The 11357-nt window shown below is 34.0% G+C and overlaps 1 protein-coding gene across 2 annotated transcripts in view; it reads right to left on the bottom strand.

Moving 5' to 3' along the window:
• The window catches only part of LOC130819015 (probable LRR receptor-like serine/threonine-protein kinase At1g07650), a 13545-nt gene extending 2556 nt beyond the window's left edge, over positions 1-10989 (bottom strand). The window contains exons 1-21 of one of the 2 annotated variants that reach the window (XM_057685292.1): positions 10601-10989; positions 8495-8672; positions 7604-7675; positions 7446-7514; positions 7298-7369; positions 7125-7196; positions 6947-7018; positions 6619-6690; positions 6459-6530; positions 6127-6198; positions 5973-6044; positions 5805-5864; positions 4071-4136; positions 3182-3250; positions 3045-3080; positions 2923-2963; positions 2425-2804; positions 2132-2327; positions 1817-1948; positions 381-499; positions 49-259 (exon numbers count right to left, since the gene is read on the bottom strand). In XM_057685292.1, coding sequence (XP_057541275.1) covers positions 49-259; positions 381-499; positions 1817-1948; positions 2132-2327; positions 2425-2804; positions 2923-2963; positions 3045-3080; positions 3182-3250; positions 4071-4136; positions 5805-5864; positions 5973-6044; positions 6127-6198; positions 6459-6530; positions 6619-6690; positions 6947-7018; positions 7125-7196; positions 7298-7369; positions 7446-7514; positions 7604-7675; positions 8495-8672; positions 10601-10721 — 2254 coding nt within the window. In that variant the 5' untranslated portion in view covers positions 10722-10989. The remainder of the gene's footprint in view (positions 1-48; positions 260-380; positions 500-1816; positions 1949-2131; positions 2328-2424; positions 2805-2922; positions 2964-3044; positions 3081-3181; positions 3251-4070; positions 4137-5804; positions 5865-5972; positions 6045-6126; positions 6199-6458; positions 6531-6618; positions 6691-6946; positions 7019-7124; positions 7197-7297; positions 7370-7445; positions 7515-7603; positions 7676-8494; positions 8673-10600) is intronic. The other variant, XM_057685291.1, reaches the window with a different exon arrangement.
• Positions 10990-11357: the final 368 nt, after the last annotated feature.

Raw genomic sequence — 11357 nt, 5'->3', positions numbered from 1 at the left:
GTAACAACCAGGAATATGTATACAATGCAACTTATAGATAGTCCTTACTGAACAAAGCATGTCCGAGGTCTTTGTTCTCCATGAATTCATACACCAGCAGCAATTGGCGCGCATCAACACAACATCCACACAGTCTTACAAGATTTGGATGACACAAACTAGAAATCATAACAATTTCATTCAAAAATTCTCGATTCCCTTGAGATGATTTGGATGAAAGTTGTTTAACAGCAATAAGGGTACCATCCGATAGGGTGCCCTACATAAGATTAATGGTAGGAGCAAGATTTTTACTTTTTGCTGATTGTTCACAAATATATGGGTCGAGTTACAACTTGCAACTAACATCATTTAAAAAGCAAGAAAGCTGAATTACATACCTTGTACACCGATCCAAACCCACCTTCTCCTAACTTGCTGTCAGCATTAAAGTTGTTACAGGCAGCCTTGATTTGATTATAAGTGAAAATACCAATTTGCGGATTCAGTGTTCGCAACTCTGAGGAAAGATTAAGCACAATATTCAGAATGTTGCAATTCTATGAATAATCCAACATAAGTAGTAAAAGGTGTAACAAAAAGTAAAATAAATTGAAGAGTAAATTCTTTTCATTATATAACTTGTATAGAAATCTCAAGTTCAAGGGGGCAATTTGCACATATAGTGAAAGTTATTTGCCATAGTTGCATCACAGTAATATAAAAGAGCTTCTACACTCTCCTATCCTCAAAAGCATTTACTGCCTTAATTGATCTGGCATTGTCGTATTTTGGGAAAAGGACACATTATTTTCTTCAATCAGTGCAGCGGGAAGTTTTCTCTCTAAAGATAGTGCTTGCTAATTCTAGTCTCTTTAGGGTTAAATTTACACTTCTGTACAAGGTATCTACAATTAAATTATCTGTTGAAATTTTATTAATTGAACAGATTTGTTAATAACATCCATTTTGTGTCTTCTCTTGGGATTTATCTTTACTGCACATTCCAATTATTGTTTCTTACAGACTGTCTTAAATCAGCTTGTTTCGACACAATGAAAGCCAACCCTTCACCCTACAAAGTAAATCTCACCCTCTAAATCATTCTCAAAGATCCGACTATGAATGTTTTAAGAGTCTCATATGAAAGTTTTGCCACACCAAAAACTCCTTAAGGGATTCTTATTTATGGAAAGCCGGAGATGATGTCTGCAATCAAGGCTCAATCGAAAACAACATCTTTATTGTTACAAGGGTAAGAACTCAAGGGGTGTTTGGTATGGGAACATAAAATGTAATGGAAAGGGAAATGATAAAGAGGAGTAAGGGTAAGGGTAAGAGTAAGGGTTGTAGTTATATGTTATTTGGTATAACAATATATAAGGGAAACACTTACTTGATCATAGAAACACCAACAAGAGTAGCATCAGAACTTGTTACTTGACATAAATGGGTGGCAACAAAAATAAGGGTATCCATTACCCTCAAGAAAGGGATTGGATTAACCAAATATTATACCAAACAAAAAATGTGAAGTAATGTTAATTGAATCCCTTACTTGGTATTAAAAAGTTAATACCAAACACCCTCTAAGAGTAGACAATGTACATTCACCCCCTTAGCCCGCCAAGGAGGGAGCCACTTAGTGACCTTGGGGTGTTGCACGTTGTTGTTGGACAGTTCACAATTACTCTATTACAAGAATATCTTGTTAAATTGACTTCAATAAATGAATTGTACTAAACATGTTAATTCATCGATTAGAAAGTAAAGAAGTTGCTGCTATCACATCCTAATAAGAAAAAATTTGAAAATCTTTTGAACAGGACATCCTCACCCTGTTCCCTTGATTGAATATGAGCCATACGGCGTTTCCACCAATAATAACCAAGTGCAATGCCAAGAACACACGCTGCAGCTCCTATTAGAACCCACATTACTATTTTCCAGTCGAAAGGAGGGTTGAACTCTGCAAGAAGAATAAGAAGGAAGTTTATTGAAAGATTTGAATCCTCATTGATGGAACGCAAAATTTCAAAAAAACTTGAAAAGGTTGTAACATGATTACCATACAAAGAATCTAAAAGTTCAATAGTAAACAAATAAACAGAGAAAAATAGCACATAAGCTTACTACATAATGTAAAACTTACGTGACTTCACTGAAATCGCTGAGATTAGAGGACCATAATTTCCTTTTAATGGAATTTGTGTGCTCCCTTTCCCACCATAATAGAAGCGGATTTCTATGTAATTTGTAACAGAAATATTTGTGAAAGTTAAATTGAAGGCCTTATTTGTCCCCTTGGCTTCCTTTACAATATCGAAATCCTTGGCATATAACTTTTCCTGCGTCAAGTACTCCAACATTATATGAACACTTCTTAATGTTCCAAAAATTCCGTGACCACCATAACTACAGAGATAATAAGGAGCAGTAAACAACCTGAATAAAAATATCAAACACCCTCCTTCCAAGACTTGTGTAAGTATTATCATCTGTAAAGACAATTTCAGAGAAGTAAAGTGTCACAGTGTAGTTTCCTTTAGCCAGACAGCGACCATAGTAAGTTAGAGATGTAGCAGAGAGTCGTGCTTCTTTGTACAGGTCTGCTTCTGTGTCATTTATTCTTAGCATCGAAGTATTTTGTGCTATATAAGTTGTAAGATTTTCAGATTTCCAGAATGTTCCACTACTGCTAAATCCCCAGTTAGCCTTTTCATGGAAAAACGTTGCAGCACCATTAGTTTCAGTGTCTTGCTCATAGGTATTCTTCCCAATGCGGATTTCTTGTCCTCCACAATTGATGTGCAATGAATACCGAGCTTCACAAATAGCAGAAAATACATCAGAAGAAAACTAGTATGCAAGGTGGTGATGACTAACTTCACGAAAACGAAATCAATGCACTTAAAAAGCATTGAAATCAAATTGATCACTTACTTTTTGAACATCTTGATCCCTTCAAGCATTCACTCGAATCTCTACGTCAAATGTCACAAGAGAAAACAATTGGTCATGAAACGTACAAGGAATGCACTAATAACGTAACATTTAGTACTTACAAGCTCTTTTGTCTAGCATTGCACCGGTACAGGTTTCTGACATAAAGAAAAGACGAAAACAAATAAAAGCTAGCTAATGATTGAGTGCGTAAAAAGATATGTCAACAGCTACAAAAAATAAAATACATAATACTTACAGGTTATCTCTATCACATGAAGGTTGTACAGAAGTATCATTAAAATTGTTGTACGAAATGTCTACATGTCTGAAAGCACAATTGTCATATTTTTCAGGTATCCTCAAAGTAGCATAAATATTAGCAAAAACAAAAGAGCATATTCAAATGTTGGTTCAACATTTTCTGTACTTAAAGAAAGCTAGAACGGAATTCATATGAGCAATTATAAAATTGAGGAGAATCGTAACTCGGATGAGAAATCATAATGTACAGACATTCATATTGAATGACTTGATTGATCTAGAGAACTATACTCATTATTCAATCTCTAGCAGTTTTGAAAAAAAACAACCCTTTTCTTGCTTCATCTAATTATCTCCACAGAAATCTTAATTCGTCCCATCACTTAATTTACTGTAATTTACAATGGATATCATTGTGTTGATTTATTTTTTTCATTTTTTCTTATAGCATAAGATATTTATTACATTTCATTAACCCATTGCCATTGCCATTAAGTGGGTCCCACCTAGTCTCCCACATGAATAAAGTTAGGCAAGTTAGATGTGCACAATCTTATTCTTGTTAAAACAAAAGAGGTTGTTTTCTATTGACCTTTGACAAAATATGTCATCTGCACCTTCATATAAATAAATTTATCAAACCATTTTACTATATTCTATTAAAAGTCAAAGAACCATGAATCTTTGGCTCCAAGATATTTATTCTTATCTGAAACTTTTTATCTATGTATTGCCATGGACAAAGTCACTCAAGTCAACATCCTCACCAACTTGTTCTTTTGAATAAACAGAAGTAGAAAAGCTATGTTTCCAACAGAGGTCCTGCGAAAGCACATGAACAAATTTACAGGTTATTGTAAAAATATTTAAGGTTGGCACCAGACCTAGTATCATCTGTGTTGACGATCCATTCGGGTATTGATTCATTTAGCATATTGCTTGTCAGATACCTAAAAATAGCCAAAAAATGGAGTCATCATCACCTGCCAAAAAGATTTATACAATAGACTTTTCTATTTAATTGAAAAATGCTTGACTTATGCTGCAAATAAGTGAAATTCAACAAAGCAAAGCATTCTGATTGTCAAAACTGTGCATTTCCATCCTCTGCAGACAGACTACTAAGAAATGTCCAGCACACAAACTATATAAAACAAATTGGTGGGAGACATTCGGCTTTTATTTATCACTACTTTGATCATAAAGCTCTAAAATTTGCACATTACTATGTCAAGGGAAACGGCATAAGAATTAAGAGGAGCTCAAATAATACTCATACCTTTTGCCTTCAGGTTTGTTGCTTGGTTTTGATCCAAGCAGCCCATTTGACAGTGCCATAATTAATGGCAGCAACAGTTATGATTTTTTAAGTAGTTTTGGAAGGTAAGTCATGAAAAACTTCCATTATCACTCTTTACAACATTAGAGATGGAGTTGAGTGGTAATGCAAATTTCATGAGGAAAGCACATATTTAGGGTTGAGAACTGTTACCGTGATGTTAACACAAGGTTTTTAAAGATATATAGACTTTGTTGCCATTGCTACCATTTATTACCTAACAATAAAAATTACAAAGTATGGTGTACAGTGTATACAATAATCATGAGACTAACTATTGCAATCTCTTTAACAAATGATGAATAAGATTTTCAACAACACAACAAGATTGCTGCGCAAAGAAAAAAACTATTACTAGGAAGATTTGTTTAAGGACTTGATACCGATATGTAGGTGCGCAAGCATTTTCCTATAGTGTTAATTCTCTCACAGAGTTATTTGGATGAACGAATGAAATACACAATGAGATACAAATAATCACACAATGATCTCAGTACAAAGAAAATTGCACAACGGATATGATTCAAAGTGAATAAGGAAATCAAAAACACAATTCACGAGTTTGCTAGAATCTTGAATAGACATTTGTGACAGTAATTTATATGTTTAGCATATGTGATGATCAACCACCAAATGAATGGCCAATGCCCTTTATTTATAGTGTAAGTGGCATCAGTTCAAACTAAACATGTTCAGAAACACACATGTGCTTGAAGCAACAGATCCATTTATGCAAGCAACAAAGCAATGCAGTAATTCACAAACATAGGCATCCGACTAAGCTTGCTCAAACGAGCCCTTGCTCGGACAAGCACTTTGGTGCTTGGATGAGCACTTGGGTGATCGGACGAGCAACAAGGCTTTTTGACCTTTGGCTTTCGTTTCGTTCAATTCGCTCAATCAAGCGGCCTTTGCTCGGGTGAGCACTTTGCCATTTATGTGGCCTTAAGAATTCTTTTTAACTTAACTCTAAATGTCCAACAATGAAAAGGCAGCAGAGGTACACTTGCTTGTGTACCAAATGTATTCTCAAAATCCTCGCTCATCCTGACACCCTTGCTTTCCAAGGACCCAATATTGAGGTGGGGTTTCACTCAGCTGAGGTTAATATACTTGTCGAAAGCCTACTGAACAGCAGAATGGATCTCAGTAGCCATGCAAGATGAAATAATCAATGCACAAGCAATAAGAGTTGGAAAAATCACACATGAACCATGAAATAAACTATTTAACAGTATCATAATTCACAATTCAAATCAGATTGATTGAGAATCTTTACAAATACTGTATTTGAGGGTAATATGGAACAGTGCCAGTCAGCTTGTTGAAGCTAAAATCTCTGCAAGATAACATAATAAATGCATTAAATTTTGACTTTTGGAAATGGGGATACATCACTAGCATAATCAATTAATCATAGCCTGAAGAGCTGAGGGAAAAAGAATACATGGTTATTAAATTCTGGAAATTTCCAAAATACTTGGGAATTTCTCCAGTAATACTACAGCTCCTCAAAACCCTGTAATAAGAGAAATTTCTGATTAAGTCAGAAATTTCAGATTTGAAATATTCTTTCATAATTACAACAAGAGAGAACTCACAATGCATTCAGTTTTTTCAAATTTTGCATATTTGGAAACTCAGAACCCTCTCCACCCAAATCGCTGATTCTCCTGCAGAAGAAGCAAAACATAATAACTGGGGTGAATAATGTCATGCAATGTCGATGCAAGACAGATTCATTAAGCAAAAAACTTTTATATCACAGTATTCAATGTTCTGGTGTCGTGTGACTAAAAGGTCAGGGGTTCGGGTTCTGGAACCAGCCTCTTGCGGAAACGCAAGGTAAGGTTTGCCTCTATCACACCCCTGAGGCTAGACCCTTCCCCAGACCAAAAAATATGAGAAACATAAATAAAATACAGATGCTTACAGTATTTTCAAATTGTACAGAGAAGATATGCTGGATGGTATTGGTCCCTCAAAGCCACTACCTATTAAATCTCTGCCATGAGCCAAAGATAGCACCAAAACGGATAGGAATTATAGTTGGAACATTTGCATCGTTCAATTTATCAAGGAAAATAACTTACAGATGTTGAAGTTGAGAATAATTCTCAAAATGATCAGGCAAGCTTCCACTGAAATTGTTGCTACTTAGTTGACTAGCAATCACATAAAATAAAAGGAATGATTATGCGAGATGAGGTAATACCCATTGGGATAGCGCCAAGTAGGAAGGAGACTTATGTTGCATTCACACTTTTAGCCCAAATGGCTATCGTGCGAGAGGGGCGTTATAGAGAATATAACATATACTAGGGCCTCAACTATCAAATAAGTTTTTGGTTGAGTTAGTTCCTTGAAAATTTGAGAAACGAAAAGATAAGGAAAAACTCATGCAAAAACCAAACTACTTACAGTACAAATAGATTTGTCAGCTTCGTCAACTCTAAAGGCAGTGGTCCGGTTAGTTGGTTGTCACTTAGAGTTCTTCCATCAAAAACAAGAATATACAAATACAATTTTAGGAATATATATTTTTCCTATCACAAGAAAGAGAGAAATAAAGAAAGATATATATAAAAAGAGCACCTACAAGTTCGTTAAATTTTGTAAGTTCCCAAGTTCAGCAGGAACAGTTCCAATAAAGCGATTGCTCTCAAGGCTTCTGATGTTTCAAAAACAATTTAATTATTAGAAAAGAAATCTATGCTCCATTAATGTGTATTTATCTCAAGAAAGCAAGAAATTCAAAAGCAAAGAGGATACAGTTGAGTGAGAGTGCTAATATTCCCCAAATACTTTGGAATTGGTCCGGATAGTCGATTAGCAAATAGAGACCTATAAAATTTTAGAGAGTAAGGATTATTGTTTGAGCATGAATAATACATAGACAAAGGAATGCATGCTTTCTTACACAAATTCCAACTTCGTTTTAGCCCATTCAGGTGGTATTGTTCCGGTTAGGACATTTCGGGAGAGATCGCTGGTAGTAATAGACACAAGTTAAATGTAGTTCTCTTATCAGATATTCACGACCAAATACAGATTTTCATCAATGGAAAGTGTTCTTACATGGTCTGAATGTAAGGCAGCTTTGCAAGGGATCTAGGAAGGACACCAGCCAGATTTTGCGACTTCCAAAATCTTTCACACAAGATATAAGTGCAAAGTTAGACTATATCGGTTCGTTTGTTTTGAAAACCTTTACAACACGACCGATGCGATGCGATGTGGCCCTGTTTTTATTCTATGTATAGAGCTGTTGCTCACAAGATATATTTCCTATGCCCATTTATTTTATATCCTTCTTTTTTATGTCTATTGATTTATGAACAATATTAGCAAGTGCAGCTTCTTTTGTTACACTTTCTCACCAAAAGTCCACAAAGAATGTACTTGAGTTATGCTATTGAAGACTTGATTTTTGTTCTTCAAGAATATGCCACACGTGCTGAAGATCCGAAACTTTAACAAGATATGATGACACAATGAAGAACCAAGGTAAATATTCTTACAAGTAACGATTTAATAAGTGACAAAGTGAAAGTCAAATGTAGCAGCTAACGAACATGAAAAACCTTGAATTTGACTAATGCATAACATTTAGTAATTATCTTATATGTTGTGATTTTTGTGTACTTTATGAAGAAATTAAAGACAATACAGCACCAAACACAAAAAAGTGCATATTGTGGATGTTAATTAGCTTATTGATAAAAATCAAACTCATGAAGGGTTGGTAGCCACAATTTGCAATGAAATTCTATCAACATTATCCTCGTTTCTCTCAATATACCAGACAAAGATGAACATATTACTTGAACAGCCAACGCTAGCTAGTTTTATCTTTCATTATTTGCTGAAACTTCCAATTTTTCGGATCAGAGATAGACCCTCGATAGAGCTATGTGACTAGATTTTCAAAAATGCAAAATAATATACAATACTAACTTTGTGACTTACATCTTTGAGATATGCAATGTGCCATCATGGCATGTGCAGTTTACCAAATTGGCGTACTTCTTATTACTTGAGTCTGTTGAGTTCCAACAAAGCTCATTCGGCCTATTGCTACAGGGATCTGCTGAGCAGTTCCAGTCAAGCTTTCCTACTTCTCTAGCAATTTGACGTAGAGTCTCCACTACAGAAATCAAACAGGTTGGATCCGTAAAAAATTTCCCAGATAGTTATTGTTAACTTTAACTTGTGAATTGTACAAGAATGAAATGAGATAGAATGACAAACAAGCTCTTACTCCCTTTGTTAATGCTGCAGTTTCTATTTCCATCTATTTCTCTAACTTTGCAACATTTTTGCTTATGGAAATGTTTCCACCATTTTCTTTAATTCTCATCTACACATTATCTCTCAATTTTTTTAATACTTCATATTTTTTACTTGCACCCAAACCAAGTTTTGTACAGTTCATCATTTTATGGTATTTTATATATTTACATTTTATGGTATTTTAGTAACGTGGGATCTTGTTTTATTTAACTCGCTGCATATTTTCATAAATATCAAATTTTTATAATTTTTTAGTTGTACATAATTCTAGATATAAACAATCCAACAAACGCATTAGACTACGTAAAAAGACGTTTGGATGCAAGTAAGAAAAAGGAGAAAGTACTATTCACTCAATTTTAATGTCCTCACCACTTTCTTGATCATTGTAGCATTTGAAGGTGGTGCAATTTCATGGGGACTGAGGTAGTATTTGACAGAGATTATAACTTTTTCCATGACCCCTCAAAACAAAAGTTAACATATGTTTCTACCCTTAACGTGTGCTCTTTTAATCACCAAAAATTGTACCAACTTAAAATTGATATTATAGTACTTCAGGTCACTACTTTTACCAAAACTTTCAACTATATTATCAAGGAAAAATAGACATTAATAATCCCAACTATTATCCATTCGCTCAAAATTAATGCCAACTATTGATTATTCCATAATAATCTCAAGTATGGGCGTACATTCTCAAAATAATTCAAGCTAATGTTGAATTATTTTGAGCAGATGGACAATAATTAGAATTATTATTGTCTATTTTTACAACCATTGTCCGAACAAACTTTCAATCTCATCGACCCCTTATTTTAAGTGAAATATTTAGCGCTAGGTATGAAAAGGACTTATTTTGCATCCACAATTCTACCCCAAATGACGCTCATACAAGGGATCGTGATAGCCTGGGCTTAAGCTTTTTCTTAAATTGGTTCATTGACATTCATTATTTTCCCCTAACACACCTTCCCTTAGCATCAATTAATGTTATCATGGTAGAAGTCTCCATTTCTCTACATCTCTTTTCGGTTGCTTTCGCCTAATCAGTTATCATAAAGAAGCATATTAACACGGCAAATAGAGGAAGCAGGCAGGGGGATCTATGCCTGCGTTATTTGGTTAAAAACTCTATTAATCTTGATTTGTGTAACATACAATACATAATAATAGTAGCCCCGTTGGTTTATCAGGTAGAGTATAGAATTCGGCCCATTAGCAATGGTGAAACTTCATCCAAAAATTTACAAACATAAAATTAAGATAAAAATTAGAGGGCAAGGTTTTAACTTGTGGTCTCTTTGTTATTATAACATAACTTTACAGTAAGGTAATCACTTTTACTTAAATTTATAAGATGTTATTATGTATTTATTATATTTATTATATTGTCAACCCATGTTTAGTCCTTGGGTCCACACTATCCTAATGCAAAAGAAGAAAAGTAAATGTTGAACAACAAAATGCAGAAACTTCAGCAGATTCAGAGCCATATCAAATCAAATACGACAACCATGAACATCCTATTATCAAGACTATAAACCAGTCAAAACTTTGAGCTATCAGTAATGAACAGTAGCACCCACCAAACAAATCAAAATATCTTTTCCAAATCTGCATGCCAAGAACAATTATCCCAACTCTTATTCATCTTCTGCAAATTGTAATATACAGACTACTAACATGATCATATACTAGCAGCCTTTAACTGAGCAGTAGATGTGCATAAAAGTTTAATACAGAAAACAGAAATAGAAAGGAATGACCCAAAAAACTAACCTTCCTCAATAGGAACTCGAGAAGAGCAAGTAACATCTTGGGCATAACTGCATGCACAAAAGCCAAAGAAAATCAAAGTAATCATAAGTAGAATAAAAGGGGTAGTACAGACACCAGCCATCTCACAGCAGTTGTGTCAGAGCGTTTTTTTCAAGATTTCTACTATAATTATTGATTTGCATAAGAGTATTTCCATGTGGGCTTTTAATCTGCTGTCGCCGTAGACCGTTCAATCATTAAATAGAAACCAAAGTAATCATAAGTAGCTATGCTATGCAGGTGTTAAATTAATAACTATTTGACAAATGGTTGTTAGTTGTTTACTTTTACTTTTATAGTTGTTGAGCAACCGGAAGTATTGATTTTTTTTTTTTTTTTCTTTTAAACTAACTTTTTAAATAGATGCTTGGTAAATTAGATATTGATTGTAGGCTGTTTATGAGATAAATGACTTTTTAACCCAGCTGTATAAATCAATTATTTAAAGATATGTTTAGTAAAATTAGATATTAACTGTTTGAAGGTTTATTAGAGAAAAAAAGGCCAACAAGCCAAAAATCAATAAAAAAAAGTCAGCTATATAGCTTTTTAATTTTGGCTTAAAAGCCGACTAAAAAGTCATTTATCAAACATTTTTTTTTTGCTTTTTAACCAATTAAAAAGTTAAAAAAAGTTTTGAATAGTTAATTTTAAAAAGTAAACACTAATATTTTAATTCTTAATCCTTCCACATTTGACCATTGACCTATTGTTGTTG

The sequence above is a fragment of the Amaranthus tricolor genome, chromosome 1 (genome assembly GCF_026212465.1).
Source record: "Amaranthus tricolor cultivar Red isolate AtriRed21 chromosome 1, ASM2621246v1, whole genome shotgun sequence".
NCBI lineage: Eukaryota > Viridiplantae > Streptophyta > Magnoliopsida > Caryophyllales > Amaranthaceae > Amaranthus > Amaranthus tricolor.
This window is presented reverse-complemented; position numbering and strand designations above follow the sequence as displayed.